Source organism: Balaenoptera musculus, chromosome 14 (genome assembly GCF_009873245.2).
Source record: "Balaenoptera musculus isolate JJ_BM4_2016_0621 chromosome 14, mBalMus1.pri.v3, whole genome shotgun sequence".
Classification (NCBI taxonomy): Eukaryota; Metazoa; Chordata; class Mammalia; order Artiodactyla; family Balaenopteridae; genus Balaenoptera; species Balaenoptera musculus.
The window spans coordinates 66550389-66575522 of record NC_045798.1 but is presented as its reverse complement, the minus strand read 5'-3'; the positions used below and the strand labels follow the sequence as shown (position 1 = coordinate 66575522).

General features: G+C 47.5%; 2 protein-coding genes across 39 annotated transcripts in view; both read left to right on the top strand.

Annotated features, from left to right (window-relative positions):
- Positions 1-3132: 3132 nt before the first annotated feature.
- Positions 3133-20347, top strand: MBD1 (methyl-CpG binding domain protein 1). Of its 38 annotated transcripts, none has more exons than XM_036874555.1 (17): positions 3133-3321; positions 4547-4681; positions 10925-11039; positions 11135-11301; positions 11387-11469; positions 11641-11681; positions 12055-12201; positions 12295-12423; positions 12587-12661; positions 12792-12911; positions 12995-13063; positions 13663-13830; positions 14204-14503; positions 14597-14734; positions 15086-15220; positions 15304-15365; positions 20074-20347. In XM_036874555.1, exons 2-17 carry the CDS (start codon positions 4572-4574, stop codon positions 20144-20146), a joined length of 1932 nt encoding a protein of 643 aa, XP_036730450.1. In that variant the 5' UTR covers positions 3133-3321; positions 4547-4571; the 3' UTR covers positions 20147-20347. The 38 variants fall into 38 exon arrangements, with proteins under 38 accessions (XP_036730450.1, XP_036730447.1, XP_036730441.1 ...); XM_036874552.1 differs by lacking the exon at positions 20074-20347 and adding an exon at positions 18289-19254 and having other exon boundaries at positions 3144-3321; positions 12130-12201; XM_036874546.1 differs by lacking the exon at positions 20074-20347 and adding an exon at positions 18296-19254 and having other exon boundaries at positions 3144-3321.
- A 121-nt stretch (positions 20348-20468) lies between these two features.
- The window catches only part of CFAP53 (cilia and flagella associated protein 53), a 55267-nt gene continuing 50601 nt past the window's right edge, over positions 20469-25134 (top strand). The window contains exon 1 of the mRNA XM_036874575.1: positions 20469-21467. Within this exon, the coding sequence (XP_036730470.1) occupies positions 21234-21467 (234 nt within the window). The 5' untranslated portion in view covers positions 20469-21233. The remainder of the gene's footprint in view (positions 21468-25134) is intronic.

Genomic DNA, 25134 nt, shown 5'->3' with positions numbered 1-25134 from the left:
CTGTTGTTGTCATTGTTTTATCAGTTTTCCTTTGGAGTCCCTGCTAACACTAAATCCTGCCAAAGTTGTTTATGTGATACCTGGGTTGGTCCTTTCCCTGCTTATTCTCCACCCTTTGTTTGTTTCCCTTTTATCTCTTTATTTTTGTCTACTTTTCTATTTCCTCCATGGAGGACTCTTTCTGTTTCACTGAGATCTGCTATAATGGCAGCTACCAGAGCTATCACTTTACTGAATATAGGTGCCAGAACTGATACTAAGGTGTCACACCAAACTCCAGGAGCAGACTGTAAGATGCAGCCCTTCATACCTGAGATAAATTATTCTTCATCTGGCCCCATAAAGTTGTCTGTATATATAGCATGTCTCATTCCCAGTTCTGTAATGATGTTTTGTAGTTCTTCCATGGAGTTCCAGTTCTTCCATGGAGGAGATGGGACATCTCCTTTGTTAGGCCAGGCCAGCTTTACCCCAGCCCTAATCCAAGTAACCAAATCAGCCACCATCCTCAGTTCCCTCCCATTCCAGCAGCATATAACCTTTGTCTCAGGGCTGGTTGTGCTGTCACCAAATCCAGTTTAGACATCTCCAGGCCATTTAGCATGATACTATCTGTTCCTCTGTCCCACAGGCAGAGTAACCATGCAGTAACTCTTTCCCTGGTCTTTTGTTTGAACCTGGGTGTCAACTCAACTACTTCTGCAGAAGAATACTCCCTCATAGTTATCTTTTGGTTAGTTGGTATCACTTCTTGGTCATCTCTGGGCTCACGGGTTGCCTGAGTCTTTGTTTGAATGAGGGGGCAAGCCCTTAGGTCATCTTCCCCTTCAACAACTATATTTCCCTTCTCAGAGAAATCATTACACCATAGATCCCATCATTTGGGATTCCAATTTTCCTGTAAGATGATGGTCCTCACCTTGTTGGATGGTGCCACCCTTGCATTTTTGCCACTTTGCATACCATGACCTCCAGGTGTTCCTCTTGTTGTTGTACCTTTTTGGCTAGTAGGTCTGAATTAGAGAAACAAACACTCTTAGATCCTTTTCTAATGCCAGGGCCTCTTTAGTTTTCCCCTAGTTCCTGCCTGAGTCAGAGTTCTTTTTCTGCACTCAGTCACAGGGCCCAAAGCAGCAGTCATACTACTGTGGCTATAACATGTTCAATTTCCTACCTTAGTTTCTCTTTACCTACTGCTTTGGTTAGAATCTCCAGCAACCCTTATAGCGTTTTGGGGGTGTCCCTGTACTCACACACCAGTCTGAAGCATTCCAAAAACTTGGCTAAGTCTACTCACATGGAAGAGGCTGGCCATCCTGGGATTTCCCCCACTGACAACAGGCTGTCTCCCAACATGGTCCCTTTACCCATGCCTATTTCATTTTTGCTCTCCTGGCTGGCTCGCCAATTCTTTGACGGCAGGGATATTGAATAAATCCCCTGAACTGAGAAGAAACTTTGAAACTGAAAAACAAAGCAGGCAACTCCATAAAGTACAATTATGAAGTTTATTGTGGGTAAGCTACATACAGGTAAGATCGGGCAGATTTCAATCCGGAATCATTCACAGCTGCACTATACACCGCCGAGTGTGGTACAGGATTATTTAAAGGGGCCAAAGCTAAGGATAGACTCTGACTACTGTTACCAAGCCAGATTCATTTGCCTGTATGCAGCAAGCCAAACGCTGAGATGCCAAGCTTTGTAGTAGAGAAAAGCTTTACTCACAAGGCAGCCAAATGAGGAGATGAATCTCAAATCCACCTCCCAAAGATAGGTTTTAGGAATATTTATGGGATAAAGAGGCAGGATGGTCTGAGGCATGGGGAAAGGTGATTGGAAATAAGAAAAGCGAGGTAATCAGTGATCTGTGCAAGTGTAGTCAAGTTTCATGGTTCTTCATAGGACACATGTTCAAAAACTGGCAGTGTTAGCATGTTCTGAGGGTGGAGTTTTTGGCCCTCTGACGTTAAAAGGTCATCATGCGGGTCCAGTTAAATGGTCGGTAGTCTCAACCGGTCTGAATCGGGCAAGAACTAGCTCCAAGTTCCTGAAAAACAACTTAAGCAACCGTTACTACAGTGATCCTTATGTCAGGGGTGTTATATATAAGGAAACTAGTGGGAGTTTAGTTTAAAATCAACTAAAAGCAAACTAAAAGCAAGTGAGGCAGGTTAAATTTGGTGGGCCTACTCAGGTTAGCCCTCCGTTTCACTACTAAGGGAGAAGCACGTCCATGCCAACGGGAACCAGGGTTTTTTCTCTCCCCAGGGGTCTCATGACTATTATTCCTCACAAATCATTAACCATCTACGTCAGCAAAAGGCATTCTTCGAATTTTCATATCAGATTAAGGCAAGGGTAAAAGTTGATAGAGAACTTCTCTGGTGCCGGTGCATTCCTTCTGAGTAGGCTAAAGCTCCGTCACAGAGAAAGGGGAGTGGGGTAGGACTGTGGGCCTATGATGGAACTGAAAAAATGGAGTCAGTGTGGTTCAGCCACACAGCATCTTTGGCTAACTTAATGTAAAATGTCAGTGCCATTTTGATGTTTGATCCTTTGTCTCAAAGATGTACATAACTGTGGCTTCCATTTCTAATAGATGGAACAGTCCTCAGAGTTTTCCAAAACACTGTCTTTCAGATTATAATCCTTAAATCGGCTCAAATAAAATTTCCTATTTCTTCTTTAGATCGACTATTGATTACTTTTTCCTTGACAGGAGGAACAGTAGAGCACAGGCGCAACCAAGGTAACAGATGCGAGAAGAGTGTTCTCGCACGACCCCAGCCTTCTCCGCTCCTCCCTCCCAGTTACTCCTTGTGGAGATCGCCAACCAAACAGAGACCAGGACCAACCCCAATCCCCCTCCTCCCCTTAGGTTGGGACTGGAGAGCGCAGGCGAGAACGGGATGGGCGGAGGGGCGCGAAGCGAGCTGCGCAGGCGCTACAAGTCTCCGATGAGGCGCGAGCCTGAGTGGGACGTCGGCGCGCAAGCGCAGCAGGTCCCCTCAAAAGGGGCACGCTCCTGCACCGGACTCAACACGCAGGCGTGGAGTCTTCCCCGCTAAGGGCTTGCGCAGGCGGGGTATTAGCGCGCAGGCGTCCCGCCAGGGGGCGGAGCCCGAGAGTTGGGCGGCGGATATCCGGTTCCTGGAGCAACGAACGGCGGCGGCGGTGGTGGAGACAGCTACGGCTTCGGAGGAAGCGGCTGCGGAGGAGGAAGAAGAGGAGCTGGGCAAGGCGAGAGCCACAGGCGGGACCCTCGCCATGGGTCAGCGGACCTAGAGCGGTGGAAGGTACCGGCCGGGAGCCGAGCTGGTGAGACAGTCGTGGGGGTGGAAATGGAGACCGCTCAGGCGGAGAATGGGGAAGAATTGAGGCTCAGAACGCTGACGGAGAGCAGTGAAGGGCCCTCAGGCCGATGAGTGGGAGGAATGGCGGCGTCGGAATATTGAAGGGGAGTAATGGGGGAATTTAGGGGGAGGACGGGGAGGAATGGGCTCAGAAGACTGACAGGTGGAAGTGTCGGGATCTTGGACGAGGACGGAGAGGAATAGGGGAGGATCCGAACGCTGAGGGCAGATAGCGGGGCCTCTCAGGTTAAGGAGAGAGAAATGGGGGTTCAGAACGCTCAAGGGGAGAAATTAGGGGCTCTCAGGCTGATGACGGGGAGGAATGCGTTGGAATGCTGAAAGGGAGGCACGGGGGTCTCATATGGAGGACGATGAAAAATAGGGGGTCAGAGCGCTGACAGTTAGGGATGGCATGATCCTGGCCCAAGAGGAGAGGAATGTGATGGGGGGGGTTCAAACGCAGAAGGGAGAAATCAGGGTGTCTCAAGCTGATGGGAGGATGAGGACGCTGAAGGGAACTTTTTAGCTGCAGAAGAGCGGAATAGGGAGGTTTGGGGGCTTGGGAAGAAATTGTGGCTTAGAGCACCGACAGATGGAAAATAAGGTGGGCGAGGCTGTCAAGGATATGGAGGAGCTGGGGGCTCTGTGGCAGAGGACACAGAGGAAGTCGAGGCAATAATACGGAGGTAGCAGGATAAGAGGACAGCAGGCAGGGAAGGAATGGGAGAGTTAAAAGGCTGAAAGAGAGAAATTAGTGACTCCTGGGTCAAGGAAAGGGAATGAATGGGAGGTTAGGATACTGAGGGAGAGTTTGGGACCTGGGTCTGATGAGGAGTCGTATGGGGGCCTCTTGCGCTGAGGATGGGAGGACTGAGGTCTCTCAAGCTGAGGCTGAGGAGGAATCGGGGATTAGGACGCTGAGAGTGAGGAATGCATTGAGGACGGGGACCCTTAGGTTGAGGATGGAGCTACCAGGTCAAGAAGCGGGGGGGAATGACAAGCTCCTGGGCCCGAGACAGGGAAGAATGGAGTGGGGATGGGGGTTTTCTCTTCCTTGTATTGGCCAGTTGCTTGTGGCAGGTCCTAGATCTTAAACAAGGATTAATAGATCCGTGGGTGTGTGTGGCCTGGGGCACAACATGTTCCTCCCTAGAGCCTCAGTTTCTCCCACTGCCCCCTCCATGTTGCAGGCCGCTGCTCCTTCTTGTGGCCCCCATGGCTGAGGACTGGCTGGACTGCCCGGCCTTGGGCCCTGGCTGGAAGCGCCGTGAGGTCTTTCGCAAGTCAGGTGCCACCTGTGGACGCTCAGACACCTATTACCAGAGGTACTGGGTGGGTTTTGGACAGAGTCAGGGGTTAGGGCTGAGCTTGGTTAGGCAGGGTGAAATCAGGGGGTGGGGTTAAATTATGCATATACAGTTGATCCTTATTATTTGCAGATTCCATGTTTGCAAATTTGCTTTTACTAAAATTTGTTTGTACCCCCAAAGTCATACTCACTGTGCTTTCATGGTCATTTGTGGATATGCACAGAGCAGCAAAAAATAAGTCACCTGATGCATGTGTTCCCAGCCGAGGTTGTACTAGGCTTTCTTATTTTAGCTTTTGTACTGTAAACAAGTATCCTTTTTGAGGTCTACTTAGTGTTCTGTTTTTTGCATTTTTGTACTTTTTAATGGTGATTTTGCTGTTTGTAGTTGCCCCCAAGTGTAGTGTTGAAGTGCTGTCCAGTGTTCTAAGTGCAAGAAGTCGGTGATGTGCAATATGCAGAAAATACATATTAAATAAGCTTTGTTCAGGCATGAGTTGCAGTGCTGTTGGCTGTGAGTTCAATGTTAATAAATCAAAAAGGCAGTATATCTAGAAAAAGAAGAGGAAGTTTGCCAATTAGTACATGAGGCTGCTCCAGAAAGTGCTAAAGTAACATCTATAGTATCTGATGAAGCTAAGGAAAAGGTGGAAAAGTGGCTAAGTTTGCGAAACCATGAGATGATGATTAAAGTGTAGTGGACAGCGTTGTGAGGCTGAAAGCAAAGGACATTGACAGTCATGTTACCCAGGGTTATGAAAATGTTAAGCCTGTCTCAGCTAGTGCTGGCTGGCTCACACGTTTCAGAAGGTGATACATCGTGAAAAGTGTTAAATTTGCAGGTGAGGCAGGTTCTGCAGATAAGAGACTGTGGAAGAATTTAAAAAACACCTGATAAGTGTTATACAGGGAAAGGGTTATGTAGAAGAGTAGGTTTTCAGTGCTGATGAGACTGGCTTATTTTACATCAACAAAGGAACCTATGTAACACAGATGGCTTCCAAAGCTCCTGGCTTTAAATCATTCAAAGACCATGCAGTTAATTATTTGTAAGAGGACTGTATTAAGCAGGGTGTCTTTAAACAGAAACACACATAAAACAATGTTACATACTGATCAGTTGACAAAATGTGACCAGAGGCTTACAGGAACCTAACCTGTAGTTCCATTAGGAGCAGTGGTTCTGTACTCACTAATTCAGTGTTCAAGGTGACTTAATAGAACAGATTACTGTGACTAATGAGAATTGACTGTAAATAAATGAAAATACATTTTTATAAACAAGTTACATTTAAGGATTTAAGGTCTTTTAGAATATGTTAGTGATATAGTTATTAAATTTTCTAAACTTTTTTTGTATGTAAGTTGTTGTTTGCTTGGAGGAATATAGTAAAATTGTACCTACAATTACATTTATTTATATGTTTATAAATAAACATATAAATATGTTTTATATGTATATAAATATACATATACATATGTATATGTAAACATATATATGGTGTTTTTTAAATGTTTATGTTTATTTATATCAGTTGTACATTTATCCACATATTTACAATTTTTATAAAACTTTCAAAATTTATAAATACAAGTGCAATGATCAAGAACTGAAAAGGCCAGAGATTTTACCCTAATTAAGGCAAGATAGCAAGTGAATGTGTCGCAGTTTTGTGGATGCTAGTAGGGGATATGAGGCTTCTGGTTCAGAGATGAAAGACAGTTTATTACTCACAGCATTAGCAGTATCCAGTATGTCATCGTTATTGCGCCGGTTCCCCAAATGGCAGTTCCCACAGGGTGACATGAAGAGGGTAATTAATTAGCACCTACACATGCACTGGGTTGTGTTGTAGGAAAGGAACCTTGAGCTTAAGGAATCCAGTCTTTTATAATGTTAGGACAGTAAGGATGCCTTCCCTTTGCTCTGGAAGGACACCCTATCTCTTATCTTCCAAGGCTGATGCTGTACACACATCCTTGAAAAGATAGTTCATAACGAAGGATAGTCAGTGCTGCTCTTGAACGACATGTAGAAATGTGAGAGACCTGTGGAACATTGTCTCCCAACATCAGTTACTTATACTTTGTTTTGTATGTAGTTGCGTTTATTTGTTTACGTATGTATTTGTATGTATATCTATATGTACACTTATTTATGTGTGTACAGTTGACCCTTGAACAATGTAGGGATTAGGGGTGCCAATCCCCTGTGCAGTCGAAAATCCACATATAACTTTTGATTCCTTAAAAACTTAACTACTGGGGACTTCCCTGGCGGTCCAGTGGTTAAGACTCTGCACTTCCACTGCAGGGGCATGGGTTCGATCCCTGGTGGGGGAACTAAGATCCTGAGTGCCATGTGGCGCGGCAAAAACAAACAAACAAACAAAAAAATTAACTACTAATAGCCTACTGTTGACTGGAAGCCTTACCGATAACATAAATAGTTACGTATTTTGTATGATATATTATATACTATATTCTTACAGTAAAATAAGCTAGAGAAGTGATTAAGAAAATCATAAGGGAGTTCCCTGGTGGCCTAGTGGTTAGGATTCTGGGCTTTCACTGCTGTGGCCTGGGTTCAGTCCCCGGTCGGGGAACTGAGATCCTGCAAGCCGTGCGGCGCAGCCAAAAACAAAAAATCATAAGGAAGAAAAAGTTCATTTACAGTACTGTACTGTATTTATCAATACCATAAGTTTACATCATCTGTTTACAAGATGAATTGCTTGTCTGTCAGTACCTACATCAATATTGTCTTATATGATACAAAACATTGTAGATATTATACATATTACTAATACCAGACATCAAAAATGAAAAGATAATTGAAAAATTTACGTTTATTTACAGGTATAACAATTCATGCATTGATAACTAAGAAGGAGCAATATGATTGCTTTATGGTAGGGTTCTATAATTGATACGATTGCTTCATGGATTGCTTCATGGTAGCCTCACCTGTACACTAATGAATGAATTGTAAAATTTTTATGGCATACAGTATTATAATCATATTCATAATACAGTATTGGGAACATTGTTACATTTTTAAAAACCACTTACCTGTGATGATAGGCAGTTTCCCTGATTACCAGAGAGAGAGGCATACCATATGGTAATGTAATTCTTTGAAAGCAAACTTATAAAACAGTAAGAAAACTAACACGTTATTAAGTTGATATTAAATATCACTCACCTTATGCCTGTGTAAGTATAGGCAATCCACTTCAAGTCTTGCACAGGTGAATACTTGGGCGATGATGATGATGACACGGAAATGTCTCATACAGTTCTTGCCGTACAGTTGTTAGGTTTTCACACAAAGATACTCACGCACAAACACGATAGGTAAGTATTAACTGTACAGCCTGTTGATTATTTACTGTTCGTTAAGTGGAAGTGGATCATCATAAAGGTCTTCATCTTTGTCGTCTTCATGTTGAGTAGGCTGAGGAGGAAGAGAAAGAGGAGGGGTTTGGTCTTGCTGAGGAGGGTGGCAGAGGCAGAAGAAGGAGAAGGTGGAAGGGAAGGCAGGAGGGCCAGAGCACTTGGTGTAACTTTACAGAAGTACATTGTAATTTCTGTCTGACTTTTTTGCTTTTTCACTTTTCCAACAATGTTTCTACACAGTACCAATCTTTCTTCCACTGTTTGCTTTAGTTTCAGTGTCCATATCATAGAAGGGTCCGTGTTGTAAAATAAGTCAAAGTAGTCTTGAATATCGGAACCCTTCTGCTAGATTGTCTAATGTCAGTTTTTTTCTGGCACTCCTTTTTCTTCGTCTTCTTCCTCATCATCTGGCACTGGTTTGGCAGCATTCATCTCCATCAAGTCGTCTTGTGTTAATTCCTCTGGTGTGGTGTCTGATAGCTCTTGAATCCAAGATCCATGTCTTGAAACCCTTCACCCCCTCCCCCCTTTTTGCCGTATCCACAATCTCTTTCATGATATCCTTGATTGACTTGGTCGTAAATTCTGGGAAGTCATGCACAACATCTGGACACAGTTTTCTCCAGCAGCAGTTATTGTTTTGGGCTTGATGACTTTCACAGCCTTTTCTATAACGATGGCATCTTCAGTGGTGTAATCTTTCCAGACTTTCATGATGTTCTGTCTGTGAAGGTTCTCTTCCATAGTATTGACAGCCTTTTCTATAAAGTACTGTGTGTAATGAGCCTTAAAGGTCCTTATGACCCCCTGATCTAGAGGCTGGATTAGAGACATTGTGTTTGGGGGCAGGTAGACCACTTCGCCGCCTTTGGTGTTGAATTCATGGGGTTCTGGGTGGGCAGGGGCGTGGTCCAATATCAAAAGAACTTTAAAGGCTGTCCCTTACTGGCAGGGTACTTCCTGACTTCAGGGACAGAGCATCAATGGAACCAATAAAAAAAAGGGTTCTCGCTGTCCAGGCCTTCTTGTACAACCAAAAGACTGGCAGCTGGGGTCTGTCTTTTCCCTTCAAGGCTCTAGGGTTAGCAACTTTATAGATAAGGGCAGTCCTGATCATAAACCTGACTGCGTTTGCACGAAACAGTAGGGTTAGCCTGTCCCTTCCAGCCTTAAATCGTGTTGCTCACTTCTCTTTCTTACTAATAAATGTCGTTTCTGGCATATTTTTTTTGCAGAATAGGGCACTTTCATCTGCATTAAAAACTTGTTCAGGCAGGTATCCTTTCTTCTCAATGATTTTCTTAATGGCGTCTGGGAACTTGTCTGCTGCCTCTTGGTTGGCAGAACCCGCTTCTCCTGTTATCTTGACATTTTTAAAGCCAAACCTCTTTCTACAATTATCAAACCATCCTTTGCTGGCATTAGATTCTCCGGCTTTAGAGCCTTCACCTTCCTTTTGCTTTAAGCTGTCATTACGATGACTTCATTTTTTCTTGAATTACATTGGAATTTATAGGTATGGCTTTCTTATAGCAATCCTGCATCCATATAAGAGCTGAATTTTCAGTGCGAGATAAAAAGGTATTCTGCAAAAAGTACAAGGTTTTTGAGCTGCTGGCGTAGCTGCAGCGACGGCTTCATGAATTTCCTTTTTTTTTTTTTTTTTAACAATAGTCCTTACAACTGGATTCATTAATCTTGAATTGGAGGGCAACCACAGCTGCAGATCTCAATCTACGGTACATGTCAAGCAATTCGGCTTTTTCTTGTAATGTTATGAGTTTTCTCTGCTTCTTGGGAGCACTTCCAGCGTCACTAGTTACACTTTGTTATGGGTCCCATGGTGTTATTCAGGGTTTACGGTATTGCGCTAAACGCGATGAAAATGACATGAGAACCACCGCAAGGGGTCACTTTCTACTCTGATGTGCAATTTACTGGAGAAACAGACTGCTCGCTCGGAGCTGATTAGCCTTCCATGGCATTTTAAGCAGGTACTTGCAACACTTGAGCTCACTGCAGTAGCAACAGGAGGTGGCTGTTAGATGATTATAGTAGTACAATATGTACTACAGTTAATTTTATGCAGTTATGGTATAATACTGCATCTTTATGTTTGTTTACATTTCTCTTGACTGCGAATGGTACCACATATGGTCTTTAAGTGTTTGAGTGATGAATAAGTTTTGATAAGCTTAAACTTTTTGTAATAGACTTATGTATATTTTACAGTGATAAAAGATAAAATAGACTAGTATCTACATATATTTTATGCATTCATGACACACCTAACTTTCTCTTAATTTTTTCAATATTTCTAGGCTACATGGTTCATTGAGTTTTTTTAAATAGTCACAAATCTCCAAAAAATTTTCCAGTATATTTATTGAAAAAAATCTATGTATAAGTGGACCTGCACAGTTTAAACCTGTGTTGTTCAAGGGCCAGCTATATTTGAAACATTTGTTTGTGTCTTATATAAGTTTTCTTTATTTGTCTGTGTATTTAATATGTAGTGCTAACACAGTTACATTATTTAATGTATTTGTGTTCCTATTTGTGTTTATTTTCACTTACATAGAATACCACTAGTAGCACACATTATAAATACATGCATATCTGTTTACAATTGTATGACTTATTGCTGTTTGTGTACTTGCTGGTATTTATACGCCTTTTATCTTACTGCTGTTCGGGGTTATTTGGGGTAGTTACTTGGTCGGGGCTCATAGGCTGATCCCAGGCTGCCTCCTTTATCCCACCAGCTCTGCAGGCCTATTCACCGGCCCAGTGGGTGGGTGGTGTGGGTGGAGTGGCAGTGGCTCCGCCTAGGTACCAACCCGTCCTGTCCCACCCCCAGCCCCACAGGAGACAGGATCCGAAGCAAAGTTGAGCTGACCCGATACCTGGGCCCTGCGTGCGATCTCACCCTCTTCGACTTCAAACAAGGCATCCTGTGTTATCCAGCCCCCAAGGTACTATACAGTGTGCGATACCCAGGCAGGAGTGGCTGAGCCACCTAACACCCACCCGCTGACTTACATCTCCCTGCCCTTGCTCCTATCTCCAGGCCCATTCCTTGGCCGTCCCCAGCAGGAAGCGGAAGAAGCCTTCGAGGCCGGCCAAGGCTCAGAAACGTCAGGTTGGACCTCCGAAGAGCGAAGCCAGGAAGGAGGCCCCAAGGGATGAGACCAAGGCTGATGCTGACACAGCCCCCGCTTCGCTTCCTGCGCCTGGGTGAGTGTCGGCCTCAAGGGAGCCAGGTCCACGAGGGCTGTGGTTGGGGTTGCACTCGGCCCCACGCCCACGTTTCCCGTCCCAGGTGCTGTGAGAACTGTGGAATCAGCTTTTCAGGGGATGGAACCCGACGGCAGCGGCTCAAGACTCTGTGCAAGGACTGCCGAGGTGAGTGGCCCCTGGGGCACTGGGAGGTAGAGCCGGAGCAGGCTTGGCGTCAGGCTAGGACACAGGTGTCTGGCTGGAGATTGAATGGTAGGTGTCAGGGCGGAGGCAGTCATGAGGTCAGGTATCTGATGCTCCCTTTACATTTCTCTTCTACTCTCTCCCTCCCTGCAGCACAGAGAATTGCTTTCAACCGGGAGCAGAGGATGTTTAAGGTAAGCACGACCTGCTTCCTCCTCACAAGTGTGCGGTGGGAGCAGGATGTGATAGGGGCTGGTGAGAGTCCGAAGGAACAGTGATGGATCCACAGGGTGTCAAGAGTCATTTTGTAGGGAGCTAGCTACAGTCAGCCAACAGTAATGGGAGTTAATCAGTAGACACAGTGACGAGGTTCACAGGGGAACAGTAGACATCGTTACGGCCTCAGTGATGGTGGCTAATCAGTAGTCATCAGACAGTGATGAGACAAACGGGGGATGAGCAGACGTGATGATGGGGGCCAATGTGGGGTCAGCAGACACACAAGGGGCAGTGCTCCTGGAGCCACTCTACCTGGACCTGTGACCTTGCCTCGCCCATTCCTGGCAGCGTGTGGGCTGCGGGGAGTGTGCGGCCTGCCAGGTAACGGAAGACTGTGGGGCCTGCTCCACCTGCCTTCTGCAGTTGCCCCATGATGTGGCCTCGGGGCTGTTCTGCAAGTGTGAGCGAAGACGGTGCCTCCGGATTGTGGAAAGGGTGAGTCGGGCAGGTGGGGTGGGCCCAAGGCTCACCTGCACTCCTGACCCTCATAGTCCTGGCCCCATGCGTCACACCTCCGGCCCCCCACAGAGCCGAGGGTGTGGAGTGTGCCGGGGCTGTCAGACCCGAGAGGACTGTGGCCGTTGTCGAGTCTGCCTTCGCCCTCCCCGCCCTGGTCTCAGGCGCCAGTGGAGGTGCGTCCAGCGGCGTTGCCTGCGGGTGAGTCAGGCTGGAGGGGCCGGCGCTGGTGGGCCACGGCAGAGCTCATTCTAGTGTTACAGCTGCCGCTGCTTCCTCCCAGCCTGGCCTTGCCCACCTCATGTCTTCTTTTCTCCCCCGTCCCGTGCTCACCTCCTCGGCCCCGCCTGCCCCTGTCTGCCAGCACCTTGCACACCGCCTCCGCCGCCACCATCAGCGATGTCAACGACGCCCTCCCCTAGCTGTGGCTCCCCCTGCTGTGAGTGCCCCGGCCCACCCTCTGCCTGCCTGTCCCACATGCATGCTTTCTGCACACCTCGGGGGAGGCAGGTGGTCCTGTGTCTGCCTGGTGCCACCAAGCCTAAACTGTCCTTCTGTTTTTCTCTCAGGGTAAACACGGCCGCCGCAGGGGAGGCTGCGACTCCAAGGTGGCTCCCCGGCGGCGCCCCCCCCGAACCCAGCCACTGCCTGCACTTCCACCCTCGCAGCCTCCAGAGTCTCCAGAGCTGGTGAGGCCCTGGTGGGCAGGGGGAAGGCACAACCGTAATCTCACCCACTACCTGCCCTGACCCCACCCCATTTGCCTCTGCAGCACCCCAGAGCCCTGGCCCCCTCGCCACCTGCTGAATTCATCTATTACTGTGTAGACGAGGACGAGCTAGTGAGTGGCCTCACCCTACCTGGACAAGCCTAGAGTCTCCCAGGGCACTTGGTTAACCCCAAAGAAGCACATGCTGCCATGGGCCTAATAAGGGAATAGTAAGGCACAGTGATGGGTGCTAGTGTGGGATGAGCAGACAGTGGGGTAGGCACTAATATGGGATCAACAGGTGCAGTGACAGTACCTAATGTCGGATGAACCAGCACTCTGGTGGGACTAATAGAGGAAAAGCTGGCACGGTGACTGAAGTTCACGCAGGATGAGCAGATGTTGCAGGTGCAGTGATGGGAGCTGAAGGAGTGTCAGCAAAATCCTGCTGGAGGCGGGGGTCCAAGACATTGTCTTGGTAGCTAGTGGGGGACTAGCAGATAGAGCGATGGATACCGTGCTGGAGCAGCCACAGTCCTCGTGGTATCACGGGCCGTCCGGTGCAGTGATGCTGCCTGGTGCCGGACTAGCGCACACTGAGGTGTGACCAGTGGGGAGTCAGGCTAAGACCAGTGTCCAGCCAGTTCCCTCCAGTGGGGCTAGTGGAGGAGTAACAGGGGCAGCATTGTGATCGTCCTAGTGACAGCGTCCCCCGTCCCTCTGCTCCCCAGCAGCCTTACACGAACCGTCGGCAGAACCGCAAGTGTGGGGCCTGTGCAGCCTGCCTGCGGCGGATGGACTGTGGCCACTGCGACTTCTGCTGTGATAAGCCCAAATTCGGGGGCAGCAACCAGAAGCGCCAGAAGTGTCGTTGGCGCCAGTGCCTGCAGTTTGCTATGGTGGGTGCAGCAGGATGGGTCAGGTGGGCGGGACGAACAGTGTCAGGCCCCCCCGGTGCCTGAGAGGGATGGGCCGGCCTGGTAGGTGGGTGGGGACCGGCCAGATGGGTCCTGCCGCTTCGGAGCGGTGGCTGGGGCAAGGGGTTCGGCCAGCAATTAGCAGACATTGTGCTGGGATAAATGAGGAATCTGGGTGGCACTGGCATTGCCAACAGGAGACTAGCAGGCTCGGTGATGAGGGGCTCATACCTAAGGAGACTGTGCTGGGATTAACGGGGGCGGGGGAAGCGGAGTCACAGGCACATTGATCAGGGCAGGGTAGTGTGGTTGGCCATTATACCCAGCGGCCATAACACCCCATCTCTCCTCACAGAAGCGGCTGCTGCCAAGTGTCTGGGCAGGGTCCGAGGATGGCGCCGGGCCACCTGCACCTTACCCGCGTCGAAAGAGGCCTGGCTCTGCTCGAAGGCCCCGTCTGGGTCAGACCCCGAAGCCTCCCTTGGCCACGCCCATGGCCCAACCAGACCGTGCCCGGACTCCAGTGAAGCAGGAAGCAGGCAGTGGCTTTGTGCTGCCCCCGCCTGGCACCGACCTCGTGTTCTTACGGGAGGGTGCAAGCAGTCCCGTGCAGGTGCCTGGCCCAGCTCCAGCTTCCACAGCAGCTCTGTTACAGGTGAGGGTCCCACCTTATCCTGCCCTTCCCGACCCCACCCAGCCTCGTGTGGGGAAGCTGGGACCAAGTCTGCTGCCATCCTCCTTCACGCAGGAGGCCCAGTGCCCTGGCCTGAGTTGGGTCGTGGCCTTACCCCAGGTGAAGCAAGAGAAGGCGGATGCCCAGGAAGACTGGACACCGGGCACAGCCATCCCGACTTCTCCTGTATTGCTGCCTGGCTGCCCCAGCAAGGTGGGGGTCAGTGATGGGTGGTCTGTGAGCAGAGTGATGGTGAGCCATGATGGTGGTTCTCTGAGCAAAGTGATAGGTGTGCTGATTACAGCCTCTCACAGAATTATCCCGCCTGTCTGACAGATGCCCCACCCTCCCCAGGCAACTAGTTTTGCCTGCTTTGCTGCCCAGCTAACAGAAGAATGGAAATCTATGAGGAGTGGGAAAGGTTTGTAGGCAGAGAGATGGTTTTTCTGTGCTCAAGTATGACAGAAGTGGGATTGTCAGCACAGTGACAGGTTGGCTGATAGAGACACTTTCCTCAGGCCAGCCCTACCCTTCTGACAACTGCCTGTTTTCCACCTCTCCCAGGCAGTAGACCCAGGCCTGCCACCTGTGAAGCAAGAGCCACCTGACCCTGAGGAGGACAAGGAGGAGGAGAACAAGGATGACTCCACCTCTGACCTGGCCCCAGAGGAGGAGGCAGGAGGGGCTGGCACGCCCGTGGTCAGTGCTGGGGGCGCCTCACTCTTCCTGACCCTGCTTTAGCCCCACCAGCCACGTTGACCCTGATGTTAATTCTTCCCCAGATCACGGAGATTTTCAGCCTGGGTGGAACCCGCCTCCGGGACACAGCAGTCTGGTTGCCAAGGTGTGCCCCGCACAGGGAGGGGTGGGGGTGGGATGGGGTGGGGTGCCGGTCAGATGTGGGCCCTGAGTCTTGAAAGTACACTCAGCGTTTTGGCATGGTGTAGTGGGAGGTAAAGGCCCCACACCACTGCTCTGGTCACAGTCAGTGATGGGGTATGTACAGGACCTTAGAGATTTCTCCTGAGGTCCAGGTCAGGGCTGTTCTTGAGGAGGGTTACGGGAGGTGATGGGGGGAGAGGATTTGGTGACCTGTGATGAGATTTGAAAGAAAAAGAAAAGGAAAGCCTTGTCCCCATACCCCTAAGAAAATCCACAGAGGTCAGGCTTAATATATAAATTCTTATTCAGAAAATCATCATTCGGGGTCTTGAAGGCCTGTGGAGTCTCCAAAAGATGAATGGGTGGGCTGGGCAATGGTGGGTGGGCAGGAGATCTGGGTCCTAAGATGGCTTTGTGATCTGGGTCCACATAAAACTGGAGTATCCTCTGTGGAAGGGGTTAGGCTGTGTTTCTTGAGCCTTTCCAGAGCCCGTTGAGGTCATTTACTGTTTCAGCTGCTGCACAGGACTGTCCCTGCAGGCGTGGCAGTAGAAGGCAGGATAGGTGCCTGTAAGGACTGGGACGGTGGGAGGAGGACAGGGGCATGCTGCCTCCTGCAGAAGTGCTGACAGCCCTGAACAGAGCCCCAGACACAGGCAACATAAACCTGTTGGCCTAAACTCCTGGATTCCTTTGTTCCTGCAAACTAGTGTCTGCAGGCGAGAGACTCCTCCACCTGCACCTGGGCAAGTACTGAGGTACTGATTGCAGCCCTTCTGGGTACACTGCAGTGTGGCAGATACAGCGGTGAATCAATGACCCTGGAAGGCTTATCCTTCAGGAGACACGGGATTTCTGCCTTCAGGGAGCTTATAATCCAACTGGGGAGACTTACTTCCCCTATGCATGAAGTCATTACATATTACCAGAGAAGGTAATGATGTGCTTGATGTGCTACATTGTCTGTAATGGAAGATTTTAGAAGAGAGAAGGGAAAATTAAGGGGAAATGGAAGAGTAGGGAATGGTTTGTGATGCTCCATTTTGCACATAGGGAACCTCATTCAACATACAGACCTGCTCCCTCTTCTCTAGGTCCAAGGACCTTAAAAAACCTGGAGCTAGAAAGCAGTAGACTGGAGGCTTCTGCAGACTGTAGGACTCAAGGTGATACTTACAGACCGACTTTATGAGAGACAACACTGATCTGCTCAGAGGCTGGACCATAGATGGATTGCCAGGGCTTGTGTGGGAGTCAGTAGGAACTGGGAAAACCTACCACCAAACCAGAGGAGCAGGCCTGTTCAGTACTTTGAGCTTATAGAGGAAGTAAGCAGAAAAGGAAGGAAAAGAGTAGAAAGTTGGTGCATCTGCTCCAACCGGTGCAAATCCCAAGAGCCTGAGTGTGATAAGAAGTGTGGATATTAAGGATGGGGGAGTTGGGATGGGAGAGCGGATGTAATTAAAGCCACCTTCAGCCTAAACAAGCCGTCGTCATAATAATTTTAAATGCATTTGGGTGAGACCTGGCCGTGTCTCTAAACATTTCCTCGGGGAGACAGCAGTTGGGAATGTAATGTGAATAAATGAGGAAAGGAACTGCTATTTGGTGAGTTCCTCCCATGGACCTAGTTTAGTCCTCAGAAACATCTTTCTAGAAAGGCATTGGTTTTGCCCATTTTTGCAGACGGGAAAACTGAGATGCAGAGAAACTACATAACTTGTCCAGTGTCGAACAGCTAATATTGATAGAGCCTAGAATCAGACCCAGGTTGTAAAAGCCTTGTCCTAAGTTAAGCCACTAAACTGTAAACTATAACCTATATCCAATAGTGTGTAATAATGTTATATTAACGGAAGTTTCCAGTGACCTTGAAGACAAGGTGGATTACTCTAAGCTTTATAACAAACCCCTTAACACTGCTGCCCTTAGGGTGGTTTAGGGAGCACCAAGGCATTGTGGATGGTGCCACCTTATCAGAGCACCCGTGCCTCCTGAGACTGGGTTCTTCCCAGGCCTTGGGTGCTGCATAGGATCCCTCAAACCCAAAAGGGCATCTTTCCCTATTGGCGCTGCTTGTTACCGTCACTCCCCGTCCTCGGCCAAAGCAGTCTTCAGAAGTAAAGCTCCTGGCCTGGCTCATCATTCCTCACAACTCGAATCGCCTGTCCCTTGGTGACCTTTGTGCTTGGTTTCTGCTCTCAGCCCCTATCTACTAGGAGTCTGAGTTCCTGCTTCAAGTCCTGCCTAAGGGCCAGTCTTGGCTCAGCCCTGCCTCACTTTCCAATTCTGCATAAAGTGCCAAGAAGATTAGACCTGTGATTCATTACTTAGTTAGCTTTACAGTGCCAGGACTGAGTGCATGCCTCCCTCAAATTTTGTAGCCTATGTGCTTCGCTTGCCTTACTCTAGTCCCAGCCCTGCAGGTTTAGATAATTCAGATGTAGATTGAACTTTTTTCTAGTTTAACTCATTATATAGCCTTCTGCCACCCTCCTCTGCTCCTTCCTTTGCCTCACCCTGCCTACTTCAGCCAGAGGCAAGACTGGATAATTTTCTTGATACTGTTTTGCTCCCCCCTCCCCCCGCCAGGATCCAACCACTCAACCCTAGTATTCTAGTGGTATTTTGACAGTGATGTCCTAAGTGAAATTTATTTGAATAGCATTCTGATTCATGAGATAAGAGTCTGGTTATTGTGTGTATGAGGATACAGTCAGAAAAGCAGCACCACTAATATAAAGATTTTATGTATATATGTACATATAAATATGTATATTGTGTTAAAAGATTTATTGTAGGGATTTGACCTTATGCAGTTGTGGGAGCTGGTTGAACAGTCTCTGTAAGGCTGTTGTTTTTACATCTAATGCTGGAGCTTGAAGTCTGCAGGGCAGGCAATCGGGAAGGGAAGATGGACGTAAAGAGTGGGAGACCGAGGAGACACTGGCGCCACCGAGCACGAGCTGGAAACCACGCGGATGGCCCGGAACCCATGTCAGCCTCTCACCACCTCCAACTTCGATGATGTGGGTTTCCTGCAGAAGAAGCTGGTGCCCTTCATCACAGAGTTAAATATGCATCTGGGCCAGGAATTAGAGAAGCCGAAGGAAGATCCTGGGGAAGGTGGAGCAGCTGCAGGCCTGGCTGCGGGCCTGACTGCTGCCCCATACCAACGAGGTGAGCCAGCAGATAAATGACATGTGTGAACTGCAACAGTGCCTGGTGCCCCTGCACCAACCTCCCGAGTGTGCTGCTGCTTCACTTCTGCCCTCCAGTTATCACGCAAAATGTCTCTTGTGGCCCATCCTAACCGGAAGCGTACGGGGAAGGGAGTACTGGGAAACGTAGCCTAGTCAAGGTGACACGTTACAAAGCCACCCTGCCATGAATCAGCTCCCAAGGGTCTCACTACTCAACTGAGGATAAAGGATAACTTGATAAAGCTGCGTTGCTGAAAATGCAAAGCTGAAGACCATGGATTTCATGGTGACCCCAGCAAGTACAGAAATTCTGTCAAGCCCACCCAGAAAAAACTTGCTGGTCTCGGCTATTTTTGTGTCATTCAAGTATCGAGAACCTGGCCCGTGGTAGGCACTGTACTTAATACTGGGATTCAGGAATGAAAAAGATATAGTCCATGCAGTTTTATTAAATACATCAATATGTATTTACAAATGGTGAATGGATTTCCAACTTTATCGTGGAATTTAATGGTGAAAATGCAGAATTCAGGAAACTGTTGGAAGGACAGCCCTTGCGTGAACCTTGTTGGGGCACAATAGGCATTGGAAATAATATAAATAGTTTCTATCTCTATGCTGTTCTATTTTAAAATTATTTTTAAATGATTTTTATTGTCCCGTTTACTGATTTATACACTTAGTGTTTCTTTTGGGAGTGTCTTTGATGGTCCTTAAGTGTTGATTGACTGCCTCTGAGAAAGTGGTATAGCGAGCGGGTGGCAAGATCAAGGTCAGGTTCTGTCCATGGACCTTGGGTGAATCACTTCTCTTAGGCCTCCCAGGAGATTGAGACTTGGTTGAAAGCCTTGTCTCACTGGGCTTGGCGCCTGGCCTGGCCCCTCCACCCACTGAATAGGCCCGCCACGGGGCTCCGGCGCCCAGGCCGTGGTCCTCCCACCAGGGCTCGGGAGACGCTGCCCCTCACCCGCCTGCCTGGGCGGCCCTGGGGTGTGGCCTCCGCTGGGTCCAGGCTTCTGTTCCCAAGCAGAGCCGGCACGGTGGGAAGCCGAATCCCCTCTACACAAAGTGGCTCAACAGGTAAAACCGAAGCGGAATTAAATTACGGGACACGCCCAGGGTGAGGGCGCGGCAAGATGAGCTCAGGACCAACGCTGGGATGTTCAGGGCAGCCGGGTATTGCCAAGGGTCCGCTTCCCCTGTCTGTCACTGAAAACTCCAGGCTGTAGACCTCGGAGGTTACCGACGGGCGCCCAAGGATCTCAGTGGCTTTTACCAAACCCCGCTTCTAGGCCGAGGGGTTTTCGTCGCCCCTCTTGCCCAAGGGTATGGTGTCAGGGTGCTTCCATCCAGACCAGCCGGCGGGCCAGGCACCCGTGGGAATCGAAGATCAAGGAACTGGCCCTCAGGACCCCGTCCAGGGAACGGAGACGACCATCTAATTTCTTTCTTTTTTGTTTGTTTCAGGCTACGTAAACTCTTAGCAGTAAATGAAAAAGAGTATTTTACCGAACTGCAATTGAAAGAAGAAGCTTTATAGGAGATAAAAGACAAAATGAGAGAATTACTAAAAGAAATTTTGAAAGAGAAGAGAGACACTGTTTTGTGGCTGAAAGCCTGAACCAGCAATTCAGGAAATGGAGTCCAAACCTAGAAACATACGCCTACAAAATCTGAAGTGGGCAGATTACAAATGATTAAGCAATGCTAATTTACCGTAAATTGCGGTTTTAAGATGGGATGCACAGTACTAGTTGTACTTTGGTTATTACACGTCAGTGACCGGCTAGGTGCTGATTTTTTTTGTGTTGTAATGATAGTTCTATGTTCACCCCCACTATAGAAAGAGTTCCAAAGTGTTATTTGGCTTTTAGGTATTAACTACCACCTTGCTCTTGACCGGAAGTACAGCTGTGGTCTCCACCTGTGCTGAGGGCCCCTTCTAGGTTTCCTGACCTGTGTTGTTTTCCTGCCTGGGATCCGGAATCTCAGAGCCCGATCACCTGCAGTTCTAATCCACGTCCTAGCCCTGGCCCTGGTTTTTATTGTGCCCAGCCAGGTCGTGTCACTGCCGTACCAGCCCATCTGATTGCCCCCCATCCTAGGGTACCTCAAGTCTAAGCCCTGGTTTCCTGATTTTATTAACAAATTTGTCATTACTGGTTGAGTTGGCTGACAAAACAGGCTCTCTCAGCTTTAATTGTTTTAGCTGTAAAATGAGGATAATACCCGCTGTTCCATCAGTCCTATAAGATACTTGTGAGGCTCAGAGGTTTTATGTGTGAAAATACGTTGTAAATTCCTGTAAAGAACTACGCGAATAAGGTTGTCTTGTGATGATATGTCGTGAAGATTACTTAGAGATGGCCTCAAAATTTAACCTACCAACAAAATGCCCACTAACCTTTCTCATGCTTTTAGACCGATTACAAGATATAAATAGAAAAGTCAATTGGAATGTAGTTAGATCTTCGACTTCACTTCGGGTTAAGGAGGCTCTTTTTCTGCTATTTGATGAACCCTAGAAGAAGGGAGCGAGGTCGGCGGGAGGCCTGGCCAAGGGCGGGGTGAGGACTGCGCAGACTCAGCTTTTCCACTCCCAGAGGAAGTCGCGAGTGCCGGCGTCTATGGTCACCATGGTGACGGGACCAACTTCCGCCCCACTCACCTGCCCAGAGCCCCGCGAGGCGCACCATGGCAACCGGACCTCTGCGTCGCGGAATCTGGTCCCTCAGGTCGCTGTGGCTGGGGAATCGCGGCGGGCGCCGCCCCCAACCCGAGGGGACTCGAAAATGTACAGCCAGCGATTTGGCATCGTACAGCGGGAGGTTAAGGGCCCCACTCCCAAAGTGGTGATCGTGGTAAGCACGGGGTGTGTGTGAGGGACCCTACCGCTTTCTGCATCTCCCCCAACTCAGCACCAGCGCAGCCCACCCTGGCCCCCAGCAGGGGCTCTCTCGAGGGAAGCAGGTGCTTGATGCAGCAGCTTGAATTTTGAAAGAGGGAAGGATAAGGTCTCTTGCCTAGCTCTCGTACTCCGTCCCTCCCTACCCCCCAACCCCCCGCGTCATGTAATATTTACTTTCTGTATTTGGAGAAACACCACTTGAGATCTTAGGGTTTTCAGTCTTCCGAGACTGCTGAAAGAGGTCGTCCCCTTGCAATGCGGAGTGTGTGTCAAGGAAACGGTGCTGGGTCAGGCGGCAGGAAATCGGGGGTCTGGGCTGGCAGTGATTCAGCTGTACGGTCTTGGGCTAGTTCTACACGCCTAGGAAAATCGTCTGTTGAAGGAGTATTGGGCTGTGAGAGGTTGTGAGTGGTTATAGAGCCCTTCCTTTGCTGACTCAACCATAACAGAAGCGTCCCTGCAGGCCTGGGAATAGGAGGTTGGTTGCCTTTAAGGCAGGGGAGGTGGTAGGAGGCTGGGGGAATGTTGCGTGCTGCAGAGTTGAATAGGTCCTGCTCAGAACCCCAGACACTTGGTCCATGCACCTGCATTCCTTTGTTTCTACACAGTGGTTTCTACAGGCTAGAAAACCACGTGTAGGTAGGCAATTATAGAGGTATTACTTGAGCCCCTGCTGTGTGCACAGCTCTGTGGAAAATACAGGGGTGAATACAGTGACCCTGGGAGGTTTACCCTTCTTTAGAAGTCTGATCCCTGCCTTCACGTTGCTTATCATCTAACTGCAGAAACAACTTGCTCATGCACAAAACCATCAAAGGTTAACACAGGTTAATGATGTGCTATATTGTCTGTGTTGGAACATCGTGGAAGAAAGATCAGAGATAATGAGGGGTACAGTCTTATTATGCTCCATAGTGCACATAGCAGTTCTCAGTCAATTTATAGACCTGCTCACTCTTCTTTAGGTCCAGGGACTGTAGGATCTGGGTTTGGAAATCAGTAGAGTGGAGTCTTTTACAGTCTGTACGGTTCAAGGTGATCATTATAGACAGACTTTATGAGGGACAGAAATTGATGTACTTTGGGTTCTGTATGCAAACACTGAGCTCAGGGGCTGGGCCATTGGTCAGGTGATATTACTTGCGTTGGGAACCAATAAGAATTTCTGTTCCACCAAATTACCACCAAACCAGAGAAGCAGGCCTATTGAATACTTTAAGTTTATAGAAGAATAAAGAGGAAAAGGAAGAGGTCAGAGCTGGTGTATCTCAGATGTCAGAGTGTGATAAGAAGTGTGGATGTTAGAGGTTGCAGAGTTGTGGTGGGAGAAGAATTAAAGCCACCAGAGATGAGACGTGGATGCTAAACAATTCCTCCAGGAGAAGGTGGTGAAAGATGAAATGTCTGAAGTAATGGAGAAGCAAAAGGAGCAGCTATTTGGTGAGTGCCTCCTAGGGACCCAGTTATTTACTTCTTGAAATAATTTTTTAGGAGGACGTTTATTTTGCTCATTTTGACAGGTGAGAAAACTGAGACTTAAAAAGATTAAGTAACTTGCTCAAGATCACACAATTAGTAATCAGTAGAGGCCAGAATCAAACCTAGGCTGTAAGACATCATTCTTTAAGACATTAAACTGTAAACTGTAATAGTAGAAACTAACTTGAGATGTTGCAGTAACAAAAGCCTTCAGGGACCTTGAAAGTACAGAGTAGTTATTAAGCCCTTTGTTCTGAATTTAGCATGGTTTAAGAGTTGCAGTGTCCATTATGGTGGCCACTAGCCACAAATGGCTTTTGAGCACTTGAACTATGCGTAGAGACACATGTTGAAATGATAATATTTTGGATATATTGGTTAAATAAAAATATATTATTAAAATTAATTTCCCCTGTTTCTTTTTACTTTTTAAAATACAGCTACTAGAAAATGTTATTAAATTACATATCTGGTTTATATTATATTTCTGTTAAACAGGACAGGTTTTGATTACATAATGCTAAGACTGCATGGATTGGCACCACCTTGTTGTTAGAGAACTCCAGATCATACCTGTTCGTCCAGAGATAGGGTCCTTCCTGACCACAAAGTCCTACACAAGATGCCCAAGCCTTAAAGGGCTTCCTAATCCCCAGCTACTGCTCAGGCTGTTTCTCACCACCCTTCACCCCCATCCCCCTCTTCAGTCAAAATGTACCTCAGAACCTGGTTCTTGCCCTGACAATTTGACAATTGATTCCTGATGACCTTGGTGCTTGGTTCCTGTTCTCAGCCCATCTGTCTACTGGGAGCGTGAGTTCCTATGTATATCCTGCCCTGGGTGCAGTCTTGACCCAGCTCTGCTTTGTTGTAACTGAATCCGCATTCATAAAATGTTTTATATATTAGAGAACAGTAGTTTGTTAACTAAATCTAGGCTCTAAATAATTTGGATATGGATTAGCTACTTCCCATGATGTAACCCTCAACATCGTCTTTTGTCTCCAACCTACCTCAGCTTTGTATTATCTTGTTCAACTAATCTAGGTACATATATATATACCCTGAGCCCTGAATCTTTTCATGAAGCTATCTTCAAATGTTGGTTTTCTTTCCCTAGGAGATTCCCTTACCAAGTCCCAGTGCCAGTATTCTGGTAATCCTGACAGTGCTGTTCTAAGTGTAAATGATCAGATTGACTCTGCCGCATGAGTTAAAGGTTTTGTTACTGTGAATCAGCACACCAGAGTCTCACTACTCACCTAAGGATGATTTGATAAAACTGGCTGAAAATACAAAGCTCAAGACCATGGATTTCATGGTGGCCCAGGAGAAGCAGGAATCACATCAAGCCCACCCATAAACATTGTTTCGTTCATTCATCTTCCCCATTCATATTGAGAACCTGATGCTGGTAGGCGTGTTCATTGCTAGGAATACAGAAATGAAAAAGATATAGTCCATATGATTTTATTAAATGTGTCAATATGTATTCACAATGATGTATGCATTTCCAACTTTCTGGTGGAAGTTTGTATAAAATGAACATATTTACAGAAATTCAATTTACCCCAAAATGTCAGGAGCACAGCTCTTACATTAAACTTCTGGGCACAATAGAAATAGGAAAAAAGTTCTACCACTAGGGTTTTTTTTGTTTTTGTTTCCCTTTTCTTTTCCTTCTTTCCCTCCCTCCCTTTCTATCTTCCTTACTTCCTTCTTAGTAAAGGGTTTTTCATTGTCACAACTCGTTATATATTGATATATCCTTATACTTAGATAGTAGTCTCTTAATTGAAAGAATTTTTCTGTTGGTAACTGTGTTGTCCACCCCTGAGAAACAATGTGGGATAGTTGGTGGCAAGATCAAGGTCAGGAGTTAGAAGACCTCTAATTCCTGTTCTATCCAGGTCTGCCCTAACTATTTAAAGCACTTTGAGCAAATAACTTATCTATTGTTGAGTTATAACTTATCTAGATAATCCAGAGATTATCTAGTCAATTATCTGTTGACTAGATAATCTCTGGAGCCCTGTTCAAATTTTTAACTTTATAATTCCATGAACTTTTACTCAAATGGCATTTGAGAAATATTTGAGACTGATTTGATGACATCTTAGGTATAGGTTCAAAGAATCAAA

Bases quoted from the DNA above. Each gene is read 5' to 3' on its own strand.
- MBD1 (XM_036874535.1), top strand. From the start codon at position 4,572: ATGGCTGAGGACTGGCTGGACTGCCCGGCCTTGGGCCCTGGCTGGAAG. The intron at 11,470-11,640 runs GTGAGTGGCCCC...CCCTCCCTGCAG, and splicing joins TCTGTGCAAGGACTGCCGAG to CACAGAGAATTGCTTTCAAC. The intron at 12,424-12,586 runs GTGAGTCAGGCT...CCTGTCTGCCAG, and splicing joins TCCAGCGGCGTTGCCTGCGG to CACCTTGCACACCGCCTCCG.